At 36.5% G+C, this 24,273-nt stretch overlaps 1 protein-coding gene across 3 annotated transcripts in view; it reads right to left on the reverse strand.

Annotated features, from left to right (window-relative positions):
• RapGAP1 (Rap GTPase activating protein 1) overlaps positions 1-24,273 on the reverse strand; it is a 1,064,866-nt gene that overhangs the window by 84,959 nt on the left and 955,634 nt on the right. For all 3 annotated transcript variants that reach the window (XM_069826681.1, XM_069826683.1, XM_069826682.1), the window contains one exon: positions 2,507-2,788. In XM_069826681.1, the coding sequence (XP_069682782.1) occupies positions 2,507-2,788 (282 nt within the window). The remainder of the gene's footprint in view (positions 1-2,506; positions 2,789-24,273) is intronic.

Raw genomic sequence — 24,273 nt, forward strand, 5'->3', positions numbered from 1 at the left:
AATGTAACTGATAACCCGTGGTGTATGTACTTAGAAAATATAAACTTCTATGACACCATAAGCGAGAATATGAGCCCAGAGAGTTGTCAATGTTTTAGCTTTTATTATTAAATAAACTATGTTTTAATATTTCCCTACTGTTACAGGCATTACGTAACAGTGTTGTATGGATAGACTGTCATAAGCCAGTTTTCCAGGTCTGGTTATGCACATTATTGTTGTTGTTTTTTTTTTTGTTGTTCATTAAGAGTATACTGTATTTAATTATCTCTATTTTCTCATATACAGGGTGATTCACGAGGAGTTACCGCCTCTTACGGAGCTCATTTCCGAAGACAGTTTGAGCAAAAGATGTCACGTAAGCACGGGTCCTATTCTCAATATTTACAGAGTTATACTAATTTGAAGTTGTTTGTAAAATGCCTTTTTTATTTAATTTTAAAGGCAAAAGAATATTACAGATGAAGAATGAACTATTCAGAAGTATCATTTCTTTAATTGGCTAGTATTCTGAACCTAAAAATGTGTTACGAATTCCATAGTTGCTTCATGAAGATTTTTTTTAACTACAAAATTACATTTTTCTTGCGCACTTATCACAATTGTTACAAATCACGTCATCTATGTAAACTATTTAAGATTGTACATTAGAATGCAAAATTGAACTGTAAAAAATCAAGTTGCTAGAAGTCGTGTGATATGTGTAACATTTTAAAATTCCTTTTGAGAACGAAAATTTACATTTGTTCGGATCAAATTTAAAGGACAAAACAAAATTCTTTTAATCTTAATACGTTTATCTCTTAAGGGGTTAGGTACAGCTTACAGCAGTAAAATTTTGGAAATATTCGACATTTTTTTCTCCATTACTGTATCTTGTACAACAATGAAAATTGGTATGTTTAAAACGCTGTCCTTCTGCATATGAAAAAAAAAATATTTTTACTATTTAAAAAATATTTACATTTTCCCCCCCCCCCAAAATTCAGTTCACTGTGCAGTGATGAAGCGTTTCTCACATAACTCAAAAACTATCCAACATTCTGTGATGAAATATTTTGTGTGTATTTATGCATGTCATATCTACAATATGATGCAAGATCACTTCTCTACCTTTGGTAGATTGTCTGATAAAAAATAAATTCATTTAAAAATGGTCAAATATCAGTATTTTCTTCTAACACCTAATAAAAAATACTAGTTATTAAGGAATGTAGTTGAAAGAGCATGATATTGTAAACATGAGTTTTAGCAATAAAATAAAAGAGAGAGAACATGAAAAAGTTAACAAGGTTATAAGTTATGAGGGAAACGCTTCATCACTGCACAGTGAACTGCCATCATTTTTAATTTTGAAAATATATATATATATATATATATATATATATATATATATATATAAGTAATTTTTTTTAAATCGTAAAAATATTTTTTTCATATAGCAGAAGGACAGTGTTTTACACATACCAATTTTCATTATTGTACAGTATACAGTAATGGAGGAAAAATATGTTGAATATTTCCAAAAATTTTACTGCTGTAAGCTGTACATAACTCCTTAAACTGACTGAGAATTTTAGGAATTAAATCAATGGATTTTTCAAAACATGCTATGAAATGTTTCATATAACACAATTTTTATCTCGAAAAGAAAGCAAAAACGATCAAAATTGTATTAAACTTTTTTGTTTGACACATATCACAGAATAACTCCCTGAAATTTATGACATTACTTATAATTCACCGTGTGTGTGTTTTGTTTGTTTGTTTTTGTGTGTGTTTTTTGTTTGTGTGTGTGTCAAATACTACAAAATAAAAACTTGGATGTTCCTGCAGGTAGTTTATTTTGCAGTGTCATTCATAAAGTGCAAAATAATTGATTTGTAGCCTTTCTTAATCGGTTGAGAAGCTTTCGTCATCTAGTCTTCTATCAAAAAAATCTGAAAGTTAGAATTTATAAAACAGTCATATTACCGGTTGTTCTGTATGGTTGTGAAACTTGGACTCTCACTTTGAGAGAGGAACAGAGATTAAGGGTGTTTGAGAATAAGGTTCTTAGGAAAATATTTGGGGCTAAGAGGGATGAAGTTACAGGAGAATGGAGAAAGTTACACAACGCAGAGCTGCACGCATTGTATTCTTCACCTGACATAATTAGGAACATTAAATCCAGACATTTGAGATCGGCAGGACATGTAGCACGTATGGGCGAATCCAGAAATACATATAGAGTGTTAGTTGGGAGGCCGGAGGGAAAAAGACCTTTGGGGAGGCCGAGACGTAGGTGGGAAGATAATATTAAAATGGATATGAGGAAGGTGGGATATGATGATAGAAACTGGATTAATCTTGCTCAGGATAGGGACCAATGGCGGGCTTATGTGAGGGCGGCAATGAACCTCCGGGTTCCTTAAAAGCCAGTAAGTAAGTAGTAAGTAAGCCTTTCTTAATTTACAACGAAATGTTCTCGGGTTCATCCAATAAGTATTATATGATTGGAACTCACTCGTCCGACGAAGAACCTGCGGTAGCACTTCGCCGTGTCGTCCGTCTCGAACTTGGCGCGCCAAGAGGTGTGTGGCAGGATAGGGTTGCCCCTTGTATCGAAAGGGCAATCGTGGTCCTGCCCGTCCAGCCAGTAGCCGCCACCGGGAGGCAGGACGATCATTGGGTAGGGTGCCGCCTTCTGCAGCGTCTCCTCTAGCAGGCGCTGAGACCCGCCACAGGGAGGTGTCGTGGAGACGGCGGTCGGCGCCGTGGTGGAGGAGCGGTTGTCCTCACGGGACGCCTGGAAGCACAAGACAAGAGAATGCAAAGTAGAGTAAACATTGATACTCTGTAAAATCAGGTAGACTTACTGTGTGAATTCTTGCTAAGCCACTAGATTCCAATAAATATCCTTGTAAGGAAGGCCACTGGAGGAAATAAATAAAAGAGCTATTATTTTAAAATATTACAAGATAAAGAAGAACACAACATGTGTGTTTTAAGTCATAACATGTATAAAATAAAAGTGATGAGGGGGAGGTGGAAGGCTCTGTCACGGAGATTACAACATTAAACAATTAATATTTGAGGAGAAAAATTTGCTCCGGCGCCGGGGATCGAACCCGGGTCCTTGGTTCTACGTACCAAGCTCTGTGACCACTGAACTACGTCGAATTCAATCCACAGCACCGGACCGAACTCTCCTCCGTCAATGTTTTCCCTTTGTGGCCTGACTCCAAGTTAGGCATATACTGTATGTTGACGTATGTCCAATGTCAACTGCCATTGTACTAGGAGCGCACTCAGCTGAGTGACTTGTTTGGCCGAGATTCCGCAGTTACGTGCACAGGAATCTGTACAAATATATAAGCACTACAGCTATGAGAATATTATAGCTCAGTGATCAGAGCGCTTGGTACGTATAACCAAGGATCCGGGTTCGATCCCCGGCGCCGGAGCGAATTTTTCTCCTAAAATATTAATTGTCAATATCAGAGATATTATTCTGTAGGACAAATTAATAACTCTATAATATCATTAAACAAGCATGCCCATTAGCTTAGAAGGGATACAATTTACTATTATTTATAGAACATTGATATATTTATATTCTTGACTACTCGACTTTGTAAATGATACAATAGCATATACAGTATATTTTACCTCTGATCGAGGCTCTGGCCGATATGTTCATCTATTATCAGGCAGTACATCTCACTTGACGATATGTGTCAGAGGAAGAACAATTGTTTGTATGCATCTGAAGTCTGACTAGTGTAATATGTAACTAGTCCGTGATGTATGCAATGAAGGGAGGAAAGGAACTGAGTGATAATAAAGTGGTAAATATTAAGAATTTTACTGTGGATATTTCAACGTTTGATTAATAAATGAAATTTGATGTGATCTAACGACCCTACCTCATTATCTCCTGACTTAGTTGCCTCATAAGTGATGACTTAAAGGTGTCATTTGTGAAGTTCAGACCTGTCTTTGGATAATTGACTAAACAACAACGAGATAAAATCTCCAATAAGCACAATTATGCAAGAATCCTTTCTTTCAACCACTTAAAGGAATGTGGGGGGAACATAAGTAAGGGGTATTTATGTTATAATACAGATAGCAAATACTGTAATGTAATGGAACAGGAGGATATGGCTTAGGTAGAGTATTATAATATATATAGCAGACAGACGACAGACAGACAGATAGGCAGATAAACAGAAAAGAGGCAGACAGAGGGACAGACAAAGACAGACAGACACAAAGAAAGAGAGAGACAGATAGACCGAGATACACAGAGATAGATGGATAGATAGATAGATAGATAGATATAGATAGATAGATAGATAGACAGACAGACAGATAGATAGGCAGATAGACAGATAGTCTAGGTGGTTGATGGAAAGATAAATATAGAACGTAGACAGAAATATCAAGATGTGCATTTACAGACGTGTGCAAATTATTAGACTCAGCACCACATTTTTTACATTTTCATAATATCATGAATTACTGGCCACAAAATAATGCTGTAGGACTCTATGCGACAGGATCACTATAAAAAGTTCTAGAAACCCGAATTTTTCCACAAATGAGGGACTGGTTCCCTGATAGTGAATGCGTCTTCGTGTAGGATGGAGCACCCTGTTACAAAACCAGATCAGTAACTAATTTTCTGGCTGAAAATAATGTAGATGTCCTTCCCTGGCCAGGTAACCGCAAATTCAATTGAAAATCTTTGGTATATCGTGGGGGGGGGGGAACTACGATTACCACCAAGGTGGACCTCATAGAAGCACTTATCCAAATATGGCACAGGGATGAAGACATCAAGAAACAATGTGAAAATCTCATGAACAGCATGCCAAACCGCATAAAATTTATAATAAAAAACGAAGGGTTTCATACTAAATATTAATTGTTGCAAACAGTGTGTAATAAATTAGTTTTGTAGAATAAATGTTATTTGAATCATACATATTATCGTTTGAGTATAATAATTTGCACACGTCTGTACTTGTGAATTATTAAATACATGTAAAATGGCCGAACAAAGCATGTTTCTCAAGGAATGTCAGTTTTACACGCGTTTTGCATGTAAATCCGGGCTCTAGTAATTTACAACAATAATAAGGAGTAGTATGAAAGGAAGACACTTCAAACGCACGGTACTGGTATGTGATCTGTGACAGTAATGGTCGGAATCGTTAATTAGACTGGAGAGAATGTGTGAACTATGGCGAAAGGGGACGCATACCGAGACGTAACAATATTGTGCTTGACCTGGTGGCACAATGCCAGCACAGTTTACAAACTATCTCTAGAGCCAATATGTACACAAACATTACACTAACATTTTAAAGGTAAAGGTAACCTCTTTATACGCCATGAAGGCGAATCAGGGGCATGGAGGTAGAGCTCCATGCTTCTGTGACCTCAGCACTTTAGTGAGTAAATGTGGTCGTACAGTAATTTTATTTAGAATAAACATGCACGGTTTGTTGCATGTTAGTTATTCGTCAGACCAAATGTTCAAAGACTGCCTAACTGGGAATAACAACAGGGGCATTAAGAGCATTCATTTTGTTCAAGTGGTAAACTCTCACGAAGCTATCTATAATCACAAACATATTCTAAATTTTACAACGCAGTAGTCACGCTCTTTCCACGTGGTTCACAAAAGTATACAAGCGCTCGCAATTAGTTTGCACTTTAACGAAAATTAAAAAGACTTCAACATGTTAATTACTCATAAAACTAATACAGTAGGCCTAAACTGTCATCCGTTGTTAAGCGGTAGCGTTTTCAACGGCAAGTTAATGGACCTGAAAGCAACTGGCTACGTACTGGAAGATCTCGAGTTCAATCCCAGGTGGTGGTAGTAGGGTTTTCACAGTTTACTTTTTTTTAGTAGGTTATTTTACGACGCTTTATCAACATCTTAAGTTATTTAGCGTCTGAATGAGATGAAGGTGACAATGCAGGTGAATGAGCCCGGGATCCAGCACCGATAGTTACCCAGCATTGCTCATATTGGGTTGAGGGAAAACCCTGGAAAAACCTCAACCAGGTAACTTGCCCCAACTGGGAATCGAACCCGGGCCACCTGGTTTCGCGGCCAGACGCGCTAACCGTTACTCCACAGGTGTGGACTCACCGTTCGCAAAACTTCCAGAACGGTCTCGAGGTTCACCGAGTCTCTTATCCGGGTCTTTCTCGGAGTAAAAGTCGGTTGAAGCGTGGTGCCGACCACTTCACCTCATTCTAATGTCAGGGTCATGAAAGCATGAAACTGTACTTCCAAACGTCTTCATGATGTTTAGGCCTAATATGTTTAGTGTTGGCTAAAAATCCTCGCAACGGCCCGGAAAGCTTAAAAAAACTCACAATGTAGATGAGAACGACCGTAACAGTGAGAAATCAGTACTGTTTTGCACAAACAATCATCTTTCTGCTTATCTACAGTGCGATTTTTGAATTCCCGTCCACGAGCGTTTACTCATACGGGGGTAAATTCCTTAATTTGTATTTCTGTTTTATGTAAATAATAGTTTCTTAATGAGTCTTTTTAATGTACAGTATAAAAATAAATCGTTCTTTAATTGTTAATGTTAGTTGAATAAAGCTTTATATATAAACTGTGGATCTCCTTGATAATGTGGCCAGATAGTAGATGACCATGATACGTTAAGTCTTAGGAAGATAGAAATTCACAGTACACTACACAGCCGTGTATATGGCTCAAATCCATCGACGTTAGATCATCGTATACGGCGCACATTCTACTCTTCTATCTTACGTCACAGCAGCATCAACGGGCTGGTAATCGAGGGTTGCTGATTTGAGTAAGGTTTGATCGTGTCCTAATAACTAACACTCGGGAAGTAGCTCTCGGCTAGGAGGTTATAGCCAGCGCCTTCATTTAATACCCAGTTGGAAAAGCCTTTGTGTTATATCTTTTTTGCACGCATCAATACTTGCGATGACAAGCGTTGTTGTCACGTTTCCGCTGTAAAGATCGTTCCTAGTTAAATTACCATCCTTCATCATATTAAAGCCTGTGTGATATATCCTGTCTCACTGTGAAAAGAGAGAGAAAAGAGATATGTCTTACTTCGTCTGTATTGTTATGGCGATGGGGGAGTGGAGCGGTGCCGTCCATCCATCCAGTGGCGGAAGGAACTAGTTGATACATTCTATAGCGCAAAATAAAATAACAAAATATCTCTCTTCGTACTGTGTAGTTCCGTCACTGAGCTTAGAACTTAAATTTTAAACTACCATCAAAATATGGCATCATTAAATTTTAACTCTCAACATACACATATCTTATATTTATATTCTTGCAATCATTAAAATCCAAAAGATATATATGCATATGCATCACCTCTTGAATGCATGCTATCATTTTGAATTTTATAAATTGTTTTAATATTTTGATATATAATGATGTTCCTATACTGTTTTATTCATTATGTATGCTTTATGTTTTTATATTTCACTTGTGTTCAATTTGTCTAATTTATTGCTTTTCCACCTGATGATGATTTTCTGTAAAATCGAAAATATTTGTGGATACAACCAAGAATTATAATGTGAATATTGTAACAAAACTTGTTTTTATACCAATCTGATAATAAGTTGTTGACTGAAATTATAATATAATTTTCCTTACCATATAAGTGAAATAGGTCCTTCTCGTGTTTACTGGCCTGGCTCAGACTATTTATTGTAAGAGTAAACCTCTAAATTTCTCAGAAGTCAGTATTCTAGTTTCAATGCAGTACGGTTGAGCACAGTCATGTACGAGTTCTAGAATATTCTGTACTAGATTAATTACCGTTCATTGTTCTAGTTCTCTTTCATTATTTATCTTTAGCTATTATTATTTAGTTGATTATTTAACGACGCTGTATCAACTACTAGGTTATTTAGCGTCGATGGGATCGAGATGAGGCCGAGGATTAGCCATAGGTTACCTGATATTCGCCTTACGGTTGGGGAAAACGTCGGAAAAAACCCAACGAGGTAATCAATCCAAGCGGGGATCGAACCCGCGTCCAAGCGCAATTCCGGATCGGCGACTTATTTATTATTAATCTATTATTGTATTATTATTGTATGATATATATTCATATTTGTTTATATTTATTATCATCAATATATTTATTCATTTATTAACCACTGCGCCATATTGATAAATCCTCACCACCTTTAACATTCTAACAAGGTAGACGTGTCCCAATACGGAATGGCAAGCAGACGGCGTGTCACATTTTGTTACTTCACCTGCCGAAGACGCGATTCACAGTTTGCAAATTTCTCACGTGCACGTATACGAGTTTCGTTCGACCACTGAACTTAATGGAGATGGTGGTGAGCATCAAATTGCGGTTCGGGGCAAGGCCTTCTGAAAGCAGTTTGAAGGACGGCTAGTGGTCCTTCTATCACCATAGATAGATGATGCATAAAATACCGGAAAACTTGCAGTGGTAAAGCTTGTTAGTTGCTCCATCGATAGATTTATCAGTACTTAACGGTATAAATTTTGCCGTTGAAATGTACGTATAAATTAATAAAGAAGAAATGCAAAGTACAATCCTAATTAACACCAACGGAAGGTTATTATATACACAACAACAACAACAGCAGCAGCAGCACCAATCACATTCTTTTCTCTTCAATGTACTGCACTATGGAATTCGTTCGAGAACCACAACCTGATTTTCCCTCGTCTATAATGCAATGAATTTCTTTCGGAACTCCGTATGCATCCATTCTTAACTCATAACCTATCTATTGTTTTCTGTATTGATTTGCTGTCTTATTTAAAGTAAATATTAGATCTTGAAAATTTTATTTCAGCTGTAATTTATCGTCCATGTTTCATTTTAATATGCCATACAGGAAAGTGATAGAAAAGAAACCAAATATAGTTATTATATAACACATTTCAGTGTTTTTTAAGTAATGTTTTATAAAAATATTTTGTATGCGAATATTGGGCCCATAAGGAAAGACCGGTAATAGAATTCTAGTGCCATATTGTGAGACAGAAACTGTAAGTTTTTTTTTCAGAGAATACAAGAGATCCCAAAGTCAATAGAACGGTACGTGGAATACGTTAGGTTCAGCCTAAAACAGACCTAACGCACTTTCAGTAACTTTTAGCGAAAACAATGAGATCACAGGAGTGTGGAAGCTGAGTGTGGAAGTTTATCATGCCGTTTTTCTACCTGATCATGTCTTTCAATATTACAGCTCATAAAATCAGTAACTACTGGTAGTCTTGTGCTTGAGTGGCATAGTGTTTTCAAGTGCCTTGTGTGATTCAGATACTTACTGCATAAGACAATGAATTTTGTAATTTGTTTTATTAAATAACAGTTATATACCTATTTTTGTAAGTTTAAACAGATACATATCTTTATATTTACTCTGTGTTAGTACAATACAATAATCTTTACTTAGTTACAATCTAAGTCTACAAATTGCATTTTAATGTTTCTATATACTCGATTTTAAGATCAGATGCGAATATAAGATCCTCCAAAATTTAAAGACAAAAATGTGGTAAAAAATGGGGGTCTTATTTTGAGTAAGTACGGTATTACTCGTAAATAGTGAATAGAAAGTAAATAAAATTTTGTCATTTTCAGACGAGACAGCCACTGTTTGTTGTCATCCTTGTTATTGGTAGTAGCGATGAAGAGGAGATTCAGAGACGAGTACCTAAATAACTTATGCCCTTTCTAGCTGTGATAATATTTAATTTCGGAGTTTTAACACATATACAGGGTGTTTCACAAATACTCTGGCAAACCTTGGGGGCATGTTCCTCACACCAAAACAAGAAAAAAAATTCATATAAACAGATGTCCGAAAATCCTTAGTTTTTTAGTTATCAATGAAAGAACATACTGAAACATCTGTTAGATATTGTCAGCTTGGTAGCAAGTGTTGCAACGTTAATCAATTCAGAAACTCATAACAAATGTTCAAAATGTTCTCCTCTTGCTTCCACACACGCATGCACTCGTTTGATCATGGACTGTCGCACGTTTTCAAATACGACTTGTATCGATAACATTTTAACAAACTGAATATTATTATCGGTTACAAACTAAAGTTAAGTTGTTGGATTATACCTCGAAACGCGTTGAACGTAAACTTCATTGTTATGAGTTTCTGAATTGATTAAAGTTGCAACACTCGCTACCAAGCTGACAATATCTAACAGATGTTTCATTATGTTTTCATTAATAACTAAAAAACTAAGGATTTTCGGACATGTTTATATGAACTTTTTTTCTTGTCTTGTTGCGAGGAACATGCACCCAAGGTTTGTCAAAGTATTTCTGAAACTCCCTGTAGATCTATACAGATAACACAATTTCATGCAAGTCCGACTTAATTGCGGGCATCTGCTACACTGATCACGTGATCAGTCTTGCTCTAATATAGGTCATTCGTTACCTCGTAAAATCAAATGCTTGTGTGCGCCGTAGCTCATAGCACAGTCTAATATATTAAGTCACGAAGCTCAATACATAGCAAATATGCATCCATAGATAGCTGCTAATCACTAGGATCGCTACTATCGCCTCATTACAAACAATGCGAAATAGTACCTGCACAGTCTATTGTTTCTAGCACCCTCAAAACTCAAGCTTCGTGACTGTATATACTAGACCAGGCATGTCAATTGATACCCACAGGAGCAAGCGCGCGCTTTAGAGCCCAGGAGAGCCTAAGCGCTTTACAGCGGAACGGAAAGAGACAGACGAAAGAGGTGGTATATGCCGCTTGGTCGAGCTATATTCAGGGATGGCCAGCACTGATTCAATAGATAAAGGGAAGAGAACTTATTAAAGCTGTATTCATGTAAATTTTTAGATTTGCCTGAGAAGTATAAGTGCATTATGTATGTATTTATTTACACTGCAAGTGGGCATGCACCCGGTGGCAGTGGTATACACAATATAAACAATACACAATAAAGAAATGATAAGCAATACACAATAAATTTACAATACACAATACAATTATACAATACACAATAGGTCTACAATTTTATACACAATACAATAAGAATACACAATATGATTTAACACAAGAATGTAAGTTTTAATTTTAATGCTCATTTTTCACAATATTGATTTTTTTATTCAAAAGAAATATTTTCTCAACTTTTCGTATAGAAAAGTGAAATTTTCAGGTATAGGCCTATTTATTTAGTAGCCTTACAGAATGTTTTCGTAAATCTAATATACCGTATATACGTATTACTGAAGATAGTGTACTGAAAATTTTGAAAATATTCGCATGGAAATTGTTTGTAAGGAAATGAATTAACAAAGCAACTACTGTTACATCATAAGCAAAATATACGTGTCCATGTGTTGTAAAAATGTCAACTCTATAGTTGCAGCAGATTTCGAGAAAATAATTTAATATTCTGATGGTAGGAAGTTGCTCACAAATATCACCTTAAAAACATAATGCGATAAAAGTTTTTTATGCAATATTAGTTACACTTAAAACAGATACAGTACCTAGGTAACTTTGCTTTGTACTGTAATATTGTTTTGATTAGTTTATTGATTACTTTTGTAAGGCTAAAGATGCCATCAATATAAATTCCAACTTATGTCATACTCAATCTCTTTCTTTGGAATATCACTTTCTTTATGAATGATGTGTTTCATCCACTTAATACAGTATAATACTCGTATTATACTACTATGGAATTTAAATGAATATTCCTTCTTAAGTCTCTATTATGTTATTAAGATTTAAAACACAAGTGCAATATTAAGAAATCAGTGTTAGTACTTTTGTTTTACAGACAATATAGATAATATTAAACAGAAAGAAATCATATAAAAATAACGACATAAAATTTCACGTTCCGTTTGAAGTTTGTGCACCACTGTGTTCTTAATCCAACAGGTTGCTTATTCATATACACAACACTTCCTCTTTCCATACTTAGCGCTTGCTGCCCGCGCACGATGTCAAGGTCAGAAAAATGCGCTTGCTTTGACATCACTGTACTAGACTGTGCTCATAGTAAGAAATTTATGGTGGAGGGAAGCTTCCCAGTCCGCTTTTTCTTTCTCCTTACGCGCAGGTAGGCTAGGTTTCACGAGATACCGAATGGCGCGTATACCACGACGCATTTTACAAACACCGGTAGGTAGCTTTACAATATCAACTTACCAGATGACATCACAATTTCTGTAGAATGCTACTGGAACTTCAAATCAATAGATCACTATTTTAGAGAGTCTCAGAATACACAGGCGTCATTCCAAAACAAGGAATGCTGAAATCACTTCCTCCAACATCACAATGCGTTCTCTTCAATGTCAGCACAAGGGCGCGTGTAGGCCTAGACGCCATTCTTCACATGGATGATTTGTTCACGGGATTACAGGTGCACCGAGCTGACATTTTCTGAATAAAATGGGAGTGACATGCTCCAGGTATCCGTTTCTAGTGACGATATCAACCGGATTTTTACGCTAATTTGAAGACGGATATCAAAGAGATGAACTTTAATCAAAAGCTTTCAAGTCTTTACGCACGACATGAAACAAATGCAGCTTGCGGATACAGGCTGCACAAATTACATCATAGATGTGTCAACGGAGAATTAATCAATGTGTGTGGTGAGGCGCAACGTTAAATTTAATATGAGACTGCAGACATGTGCGTTGTAGATATTGGAAATCTGTCATATGCCGCCTAAGTTATGTTTTTACTGTAATCATATTTTTATTACGTCGTATGCGCTTTCAAATAATTAAACCACATCAGAAAAGTGTGGTAATGTAAACTATGCCCGATGGGAGTTGCAAGTCGTGACCTATCATATGGCGACTGGGAACATTCTATACTCTTGAAATATCTATACCATTAATATCAGAATGTAAACTTACGAATTCTAATGGAGGCAGAAGAACAATTTGGACAACTTCAAATACATGGGGTGTACTATAAGTAGACAGTGGATGCAGGACGACTTATCATTAAATGTAGGTGCACATTTACTATATGTTACATTTTTTTCATTCAGACCATTGGCTCAACAGGTTTTAAACGTAAACAGACGACGTCAACATGCTACTGTATCTCCGTAGTCAGAAGGAAAAGAAAAATGAAGTACTGTAGCACATACCTCGTCATCATTGATGGTATTACTAAACGATGCAGTAAACGATGATATAATACTCGTAAGTTGTCGAAGCTGAATCGTCTTCGCCTATCTCTTAAACAGTTTTTGTATCGAGAGAATTTCTGAAGAAAACCTCTAAAATGGGGATCACTCAATTTCTTTAGAGGAATATTTGCACTGAGAATCATTTTGCACATGTCTTTGCAAAACGTTTCGTTTAGACCCGTACAACTAAATGATTATGATGATGATGATGTAGATGGTTCCTCAGATTTCATTTCAACGCATTTCTTGTGCGATGTACTGTACTGTTACAATGTCTCTCTATAGCCTGAGTTCTTCTGGTTTATATTTCAATTTTACATACATTACACACGATATTGTCTTCGTTAATAAATAAAATGTCACTCCCATACTTCTTAATTGCACTTCGTATCTCTGAGCGAATTGAACGTTTTGCCTTCGACATTATGAATGGATCATCACAGCACTATTCAACGCATACTAAATACTTGAGCAGGATAACACAACTGCACACATTGCGTTGCAATGTTACTATGAACGGACCGGGGTTCCTTCGTTCTGTACGCTGCTGTACTCGCCAAGTACACAAAAGACGGACGACGCGGCACGTGCCATATACTCTGATACGGAACAACTTCACTTTTCCTTAAGCCATCCCGCATCCACTGTCTGACTATAAGCAGTAACATGAGCTGCTGCTAGGAAGTCAAAAGGAGGATAGCAATGGCCAAGGAAGCTTTTAATAGAAAAAGAGGCATCTTCTACTAAGGAAAAGACTAGTGAAGTGCTTTGTGTCGAGTGTAGCACTGTATGAGGCAAGAACATAGACATTACGACGAAGTGAAGAAAAGCAAATAGAAGCATTTGAAATGTGGATATGGAGAAGAATGGAAAGTGTGAAGTGGACAGACGGAATAAAAAATGAAGTTGTGTTGGAAAGAGTGGGTGAAGAAAGAATGATGCTGAAACTGATCAGGAAGAGGAAAAGGAATTTGTTGCGTCACTGGCTGAGAAGAAACTGCCTACTGAAGGATGCACTGGAAGGAATAGTGAACGAGAGAAGAGTTCGGAGCAGAAGAAGATATCAAATGATAGACGACATTAAGGTATATGGATTATATGAGGAGATAAAGAGGAAGACAGAAAAAAGGAAAGATTGGAGAAAGCTGGATTTACAGTGAAAGACTTGCCCTTAGGCAAAACACTGAATGAATGGGCATATAGGCCTCTACTAAAGAGATATAGGTCTAATGACAGTTCTTCTGTAGTCTGTATTAAAAAATGTAAATGCGTGGCGCTACAGCCCGTGAAGAGCTACTGGCCTCACGTCCACTTGCCGAAGCAGAGGAGGTATCATGTGGTTAGCACGATGATCCTCCCCAGCCGTTATAGCTGGTTTGCGAAACCGTATTTTCGCTACCTATCGTAGCTCCCCAAGTGCATCACGATGCTGGGTGGGCACCGGTCCCATACACTGGCCGAAATTTCATGAGAAAATTTCTTCCCCAATGAGGACTCGAACCAGCGCGCATTCCGTGATGCGAGTCCTAGGTAGGATGCCTTAGACCACGACGCCAAGACGCAGGAACTGTAGTCTGTATAACCCATTAAAATTACCATACTAAATCTTCCAAATCGCTCATAAGGGCTTTCGCTCAAAAGAAACATACGAATATTTGGTATCGCTCAGAAGGCATTCCCAGTGATTACCGATTGTGGTTGATGCTGCTACTTTTATATGAATAATTCCTTGTAGACGGGAACACCTAAGAGAACATACATATTTAAAGGCGTATTTGTAGCTTGCGAGATTTTAGGTTTTTACTGTGATTAGGCTGAGATTAATTTCGAAGTATCATTTATTTTTCATTCATAGAATTCTGCCCAAAGGCACGTTTTATACTGCAAACCTAACATTCTCCAATCTTCCCTCTTTTCTGCCTTTAGTCTTCGTATATGATCTATACATATTATCTTAATGTTGTCTATCATCTAATACCACTTCTATTCGGAAGTTTTCTCCCGTTCACCATTCCTTCCAGTGTATCCTTCAGTAGACAGTTTCTTCTTAGCCAGTGACCCAATCAATTTCTTTTTCTCTTCCCGATAAATGACAATTTATTACATGTGCCGTCTATGCTTATCCTTATTTAACAAATATATTGATTATACAATATTTTGTTACATGATATATATTTATTTGAACGTTTTCGGCTCTATGGAGCCATCATCAGAAACAAGTAAGCCCATATGTATGGTGTGAGTACATTATATGTTGCCGTACAAGTAAACTCAATTAATGTTAAAATTAAAGGCATGTTTCTATTTAAAAACAATGATTGTAAGGCAGAAATTACAATATAAATACAAGGCGGCTCTATGGGCCGTGATAAAATGTTACAATTGCTGATGATAAAATTAACTAAAATACTTTAAAATTGTTAAGATCAGAATTAATAGTCGTCCAGTTTGATGGTTATGTAGCTTTCCATATTTGGTGGGAGCTGGGGCGACAGTATGATGAGTGAGGATGTGTTCTTGAGTTCACTGAAGACAGAAAGCAACTGCAGAACGCCCCAGCTCCCACCAAATATGGAAAGCTACATAACCATCAAACTGGACGACTATTAATTCTGATCTTAACAATTTTAAAGTATTTTAGTTAATTTTATCATCAGCAATTTTAACATTTTATCACGGCCCATAGAGCCGCCTTGTATTTATATTGTAATTTCTGCCTTACAATCATTGTTTTTAAATAGAAACATGCCTTTAATTTTAACATTAATTGAGTTTACTTGTACGGCAACATATAATGTACTCACACCATACATATGGGCTTACTTGTTTCTGATGATGGCTCCATAGAGCCGAAAACGTTCAAATAAATATATATCATGTAACAAAATATTGTATAACCAATATATTTGTTAAATAAGGTTAAGCATAGACGGCACATGTAATAAATTGTTATTTATAGTAATTAGCTTATCGGCCCCATCATGCCTCTTAAAGTTCTTCCCGATAAGTTTCAGTATTATTCTTTCTTCGCTCACACTTTCTAGCAAAACAAGAGTGTATTAAAAGTTTGTTTAAATGTAATATATCTGACGTTCGAGGGCCACTTAAGAGTCTACAAACAACATCGTATTACCCTAGACCCATAAGGACTGTCTACTTTCTTTACTTAATTATGGTTGGCTAGCGCAAATAACCGATCTTGAGAGATTCGACTGTAATGGTGGAACCTCCAAGTATTTTCGAAATGTTGAAAAAGATTCAAATATTCTTCACGACTGTAGTTCGTTGGTAGTGCACGGAAAGTACAGTAAAGGAAAGTACAACGGTAACGTACACTCATTCTCTCCGTTGGTAATCTTATCTTGGTCGCTTTGTACCTCCTCGGCCCGTGTAGAGGCCTGCTCGGAACAATAGTGATTATTGATCGAAAATAAAGCGTATCCATCGCTGTAGTCCGGGTAATAGCGCGTGTGACTCAAAATCAGGGTGTTCTTGCAACAAATCCTGAAGCAGAAATGTATTTGCCACCCTTCCAAAGAAATGTGCATCCTTTTCTTGCGTTTCAATGTTATATTACTTATTAATTTAATGTCGAGGCAATTGGTACAATGTTATTTGCCTTCTTATTTTCCAGTACAATGATGTTAAATCCTGAGGACAGTCCTTTAACTTCGCACACTTAAATATATTATCTTTATTTATAACCGAGCCAATTTCACAACACAAAATACACTCTGGAGATGAGAAGATGGAGATCAGATGTAGATGAGCGGCCAGACAATCATGTGCTGTTGATGTTATATTTATAGCAGTAAATTTTCGTCATATTGTCCATATGACGAAGACAATGCAAAACTATCGATAGTGTTACAATGCGTTCCATGATGGTATATGGTAGCCAATTTGATTAGCGATTAAGTTTTTGCTTTGCAATTTTTTCCAACAACGAATGTGAAAGTGATTCGGAAGGTATTTGTATGTATTCAATGGAACTATAATAAATAATCTTCAATGTCCATCGTAGAATGTCCATTACATTAATGTCCAGTCGATATTAGATGCAATGACAAAAATGTCCACATTAAATATAGGTCCAAAGACAAAAATGTCCACTCTAAAAATATGTCCAGTTTTCTTATGCCAAAATATCCACGCAATAATCTCCATCAATGTCCATCTTTTGAACCAATTCGATATTAACATAAAATTATTAGAAAACCAAATTATTTTAATAGCAGTCTTGGCACAAATTTATTATTGAAAATGGCTACTAAATGTTTGCAAGTAAGTGAGGAGTTACAGAATTTACAAGATTTCATCAAATTAAGAAAATTACATAATCAGGAGGAACCGTAATGTTTAATTTTAGGGGGGTATGATATTGCTCTGAGGTAAAGGTTCATATTCCTCTGGTCCTTACATTGCTGACAAGATTGTACTATTTGTAGCACCCTTCGTTGTTTTGTTTCGTATTTCTTGTTTATTGGGCGTCTGACATTCACATGACCGGCCTGTATTTGCAATATCTGATGTTGTTTCATTTTGTTCTTATCTCACGTGATCGAGAAATCGCCAAATACTAACATGGTGGGCAGATACTATTCTCTGGAACCTCGAATGAAGCCCTTCAACTACGTGTTCTTCGTTCGATGGTGGCCATGGAAAGTTGATTCATAAACATTCCAGTCCTCTGGTGGAAATCTAGAATCAACAGCTCTTTATCTACCGCTTACATAAACATGTTTCATATAAGCCACAAGCTCGAGAAGATCCTCATGGATGTCCTCAAACAGGATGTCAAATGTGGCTTGTATGTCTGGAAGAGAAATGAACGACATGGCTAATAGTTCCTGCATTTGCTGTCTGCATGTTATTTTGTCTACTGTTGCAGCAGTTTACTTGGTCACAGTATCATACTGGAATTGCATTGCTACGTGGACATTTTGACCATGTGTACATTTTGGTCTTGTGGACGTTTCCGGCGGTGGACCTTTTGGGTTGGACAATATAATGCAGGACAATATGGTGTAGACATTTTTGTGCATTGGACATTCTACGGTGGACATTATGTCTGCTCATCTATTAAGATGAAAAACTCGTATTATCTGAATACGCCGAGGATTTTAGTCATCCACATGGAATTTAGAAATATTCCGAAAGCTTTTGGCGTTAAGATGAAAACAAACTCGTATTATATATATTATTTTAATGTACCGAAGTACATATGATATTTCCATGCACATATTCTGCGTCATCATACGATGAAAGAGTAATGGAACGGAGAAAAATTCTCTCCGGCACCGGGATTTGAACCCGGGTTTTCAGCTCTACGTGCTGATGCTTTATCCACTAAGCCACACCGGATACCCATCCCGGTGTCGGACAGAATCGTCTCAGTTTAAGTTCCAACTCTTGGGTTCCCTCTAGTGGCCGCCCTCTGCATTACGTCATAGATGTCTATGAACGTAGGACTGAAGTCCACACATGTGCTGAGGTGCACTCGTTATGAGTGACTAGTTGGCCGGGATCCGACGGAATAAACGCCGTCTTATCTGCATGGAAATATCATATGTACTTCGGTACATTAAAATAATATATATGATATGCGTAAATCACTTCGTGATTTAACACGGCGCATATTCCGTCGGATCCCGGCCAACTAGTCACTCATAACGAGTGCATCTCAGCACATGTGTGGACTTCAGTCCTACGTTCATAGACATCTATGACGTAGTGCAGAGGGCGGCCACTAGAGGGAACCCAAGAGTTGGAACTTAAACCGAGACGATTCTGTCCGACATCGGGATGGGTATCCGGTGTGGCTTAGTGGATAAAGCATCAGCACGTAGAGCTGAAAACCCGGGTTCAAATCCCGGTGCCGGAGAGAATTTTTCTCCTCCCAATATTCTTTCATCGTAAAAAAAACTCGTATTATCTGAATACGCTAAGGATTTTAGTTGCCCATATACTGAAGCATCTCACAGTCTTAAATTATTACTAATTAAATATCGAGTTATTTACGTCGAAATTTCTTTGGAATCTTACTCATATGCCCCTAAAATGGTACCCTTTTGAACCGCGGCTTATAAAAAATATTTTCCTTGAAACAACATTCTTAATTACCAATTAAATTTAAAACGTTTTAACACATCTGTAGTTCATAGGCCTATCTTGTTACAGTTCACTTACATAAATTACATTTTTAATAAGCAAACTAAATTAAATTTTACAGATATTTTAATGTATTTTGCGTCATCTAATTGTCCTATTTCCCAACATTCATAAAACATTTTTATCATATTTGTAACTGCTAATCGAAATGAAATTTAAACATATTTTAACGAATTTTGTGACGTCTGTCGTATTCATGTTTGCTATTGTGAAACATCTGTTCATACATCGAGTTCAGTCTTATGGAAGACCCTGTCTAGGTACGTACATGCTAATCGATTCTCACCCTCGTCTGGACGGCAGACACAAGGATAAAAAGTGCTTTTTCTGGAGGCTCGCTGAAGCGGTTACGTCACCGACACGTACGTCAACGAACAATAGAAACGCACATTAGCAATGCCCGTGATATTCAACGAATTCTTTATTATAGAATGCCAAGCAGAAAACAGCAGTTGCTAGTCGTACGGTTACTGATGGAGAGGCGGTCACGTTAATTACAATAGTGGCTGTGGGATATTTATACGTATAATTCAATAAAAATACGTTATTGAAAACGTTTTAGGCCGCGCTAAGATGCACAATTAACAGTCCAGAATTTTACAGTTCCACAAAGCCTACTGTATAGTCCGGGTCAGCTTACTTAATACCCTATTACTACATAAGCTAGTAGATTATGGTGATTTTCTAGCTTGCAGGTTGAATTTTCTTTTGTCAACTTCGTTTCGAATTTTGGTACTGAGAAATATCACAACTGGTAGTGATTTTATAACTCTTATGTTGGCAGCAGTGACACAAGTTTTCGGTAGTTTAAATTCTGAAAATTCAAATTGTTCTAGATTTCTGAGCCAATTACTGGAAGCTAGTGAAATTTGAACATACTAATAATGAATTAATATCAGTATTAATATTAATACATGATACTCGTAGTTATTTTATGTGTTGCTTTGTGTTGTGGTTAGAATTCAAAATTATAATAAGGTAGGCTAAGTGTAAATAAATATAACATATTTCGTGTAATTTACATCCTTGGGTAATCGATAGAAATACCATTACCATTTCACATCTTAATTAATTTCTTTCATGTTTTACAATAATGGCATAAGTATTCTTAAGCATACATTTCAAAGTGGCATTCGTTTTCGAAATTCGTGCTAATCAATTCACGTGATCAAACAAAATACATTTTTAGGTTAGGTCTCGTGAATAGTAAACTGTTTAATCGAAGCAATGAATTTCATGTTGTCAGACAAAATACATTTTAATATTAGATCATACACTAATCTACTAACTACTAACAATGTGCAAGAGGTCCAGAAGGAAAATAATATACCGGTACTCTTTCACACATTTTTGAATCATTTAGCAAACACCTCCCCAACATAAAGATGAGATGTGACAAATAAGCAAGACATCGTCATTGTTAATACATTATTATAGTACATGGCATTGTGATTTTACCCTCTTTTGGTGATATCTGGTATTAGTTGGCAACACTAAAGAGACAGCCAAATTGGTCTTTTAGGAACTGCTCTTACATGATCCTTACTATAAATAATTTTCTTCTGAATAAGAAGTCGTAATTTTTCACTACTTTAACTGCACAAAAACTGTGGGAATAGTAGACCTTTCGCACCTTGAATATATGGCATTTCCATTGCTTTCTTCTTTCAGTAAGGGATATTTTCCGAACGCACTTCAGTTTATACTCCATGGGGCATATTCATAAACAATCTTAGCGCGGGCTTCCGGTGGATGATCAGCGAACTAACGTTTTCCGTATTCATAAACCAATGTTAGCGATATGATATGAATCCTGTACAAGTAACCAGTCGATAGTCGGGGCTAGTTTAGCACGCTCGTAACGCGGGCTAGCGAAATGTCTATGAATAGCACCATGTGTCTTGAGATCCAAAGAAACAAGGCTCATGTCATCTGATAGGCTAAGGTTAACGTATACTGGCAATGACTACAGTTGAAATGATTCATGGCCAGAGTTAGGCAGGATATCGTCCGTGTTGCGTCTTCCCGGGAGAAGCCAAATATATATATTCCTCCACATTAAACTAAAATTTAGCGCCATCTGCGAATTAAATATAATCAAGTTCCAGCTTCTATCTTTGCAGCTCGGGAACGGTTTCAATTCCCACTTGGGAGAATTACTTGGTTCCGTTTCGTCAAAGGCTTTCTTCATGTTATTGACATGTAAAATATTTCATTTAATGCCCGTCTTGCTACATAAATAAATAACATTAATGCACCACATAAAAGGTTAAAATAATTAATATAAAAATCAAAATCTTTGTAACAAGTCTCTTATTACAGATATAATTACTGTAAGGCGAATGCCAGGTAATACCATGGCGAACCCCTCGGACTCCTCTGGCCAAATACCATTTGTCTGTCACCAACTCCAACGACACTAGATAACGCCGTAGTTGACCACAATGTCGTTAAACAATAGATATAAAATGTTCTATCCTTGCGTCGCTATACATTACAAAATAATATGAGAAAACATTAGTCACTTGAACCAAGTTACAAACGGACGAATTTATTTTCGAACACCTTGTGAAACTTCTGACGAGTCCTTAATCTCAACCTAACATTTGGCACAATACCACAGAGAATGGTATATAAAATGGATGTTCGAAGGTTACGCATTTGAAAAACAAAACAAAGACTTGCTAGGATTAACACTGGTTCACAATACTACTTAACATAGCGTATTCATCCATATAAAAGTTTCGAGACACACCAAGTGCTTCATATATATATCGATAGACGAAGTATTTAGTGATGCTATTTATATTTTTTAAGTATGTTCTTTAACGACGCTATATCAACTACCGGGTTACTTGGCGTCTATAGAATTGACGATAGCGAGATGGTATTTAGCGACAGGAGGCGAACGATTCTCCATCGTATTACCTTATATTCGCTTTACGGTTTGGAAAAACCTTGAAGAAATCCACCAGATAATCAGCCCAAGTCCGAGAGCAACTACTGATCAAGAGGCAAACCACGTACTGCCTCAGCTACTCCGGTGGCTTAGTTCTGTATCAAAGCTATTACTTTTGCAAACCAGTTTCACTTTATAACAAAAAAAAAAAATGAAAATGAGAGTTCTATTTTCAAATTAGGTTTTCTTTCTCACGATTATAAGTGACAGAATAACTCTAGAGTACATTCATTCACTCTTGAGTATAGTATTTTTGATTGCAATTATACAGACCGATTATTTAGTCCTGACAGCTCAGCGACGCGAAAGAGGGGAAGTAATAGGAGTAGTGGGGAGAGCTCCGGAGTAGAAGTAAGAGCGAGCGGTCAGTAAAGAAATGGAGTACAGCTTAAGTGTACTGGAAACATCGCTTTACCGCACGCGTTACATCCGATCGCTCTGAATACAAGCGATTGACTAACCCGAACACCCCTTTTTGCGTAACGTAATGGACTAGCCTGACCCAGGCGCACATTTTCGGCGACTGTCAGGATTAAATAATCGTACTGTACTTCTTCGTACATAAAGACATAGCATTCTCGATGTACAGTATTTTTTTTTCCCTTAGATATTAATTTGTGTAACAACCAAATGACTTAATGAAGATGACAATATATAATGGGCTCCGGAAAGGGATAATTAATTTATTGTTGCAATTTTTGTTTATTTTAATTAATCATACTTTCAGAAATAAAACATAAGTGAAGGAAACAACACAACCATATTTCACTACAGTCCTTTGCTAATAATGGTAGATTCTTTATAGCATTTTACTTTCCTTAAAAAGTATAAACAGCAAAGCGAATCAGGAATAGATTCTACCAGTTAAATATTTCATTAACTATTAAAACTTAAAGGAATTATATATGTCACTTATCAGGCCAATTTGGATGTACGGACGTGCAATTTGGAGCTCTGATTCAAACTCCCAGATCAGAAGAATCCAAAAATTACAGAATAACAGAACAGTACTCAGAATATTCGTGGATGCACCTTTATACATCCGTAACATGACCCTTCATTCAGATCTTCAGATACCTTCAGTGGATACGATCCTGCACTCTACTTATTCACAAGTTCACAGATCCTTCATCAGTCATTTCAAAGAACTACTCAGATTCAGATTCCAGCTCAAATGCCACCGCAAAGACCACAACGCATATTGAAAAGGAAGCATCATACATACTTGCTCCAATAAAAAACTTTAATGAGAAATTCCTCTATTTATGAGGACAATCACTGGATTGCAACCTCAATACACGTTTGTAATGTATTATTTAAATATGTTATGTTCATTTGAAAAACTGTAAATATCTTAAGATATAATGAAGTTTTATATAGTTAAAAACAATCGAGAGGAACACAATCTATAGACGATAACAATGACGATACTTTTGGGGAAAACCATTCGTAAGCATGCTATTCTAAAAAATTCTCCAGCCACCCAAATTTGAGTCAATGTGAAAACAATACATGTTAACGTAAATTGCAATGTAAGTTACTAGTTTTCACAAAAGAATCATATTTGCACAAACATTAGGATACAGTTTGTAATTTCGCAGGTGTAATGATAGGATAACTTCATAACATAATTATATGTGGATTTGGGCTTCATCTTCAGAATACTTCTTAGTAACTGCTACGTAAACTTAAATAAAATTTGCAATAAAATAGAAAATAAAAATAAAACGCCAAATATACCTAAAGTGAATACCATGAAATCAATTAACTAAAATATTAAAACGATATTTTAATAAAAAATTAGTGCTTAAACACAGCTTCTTATAAATTAAAACAGACGGAACAAGAACTAAATTTAAAACGCAATGCAAATATTTTAACGGTATTTCCATGCTACTTATTCTAGTTCATGATATTTATAAAC

Source organism: Periplaneta americana, chromosome 5 (assembly GCF_040183065.1).
Source record: "Periplaneta americana isolate PAMFEO1 chromosome 5, P.americana_PAMFEO1_priV1, whole genome shotgun sequence".
Taxonomy (NCBI): Eukaryota; Metazoa; Arthropoda; class Insecta; order Blattodea; family Blattidae; genus Periplaneta; species Periplaneta americana.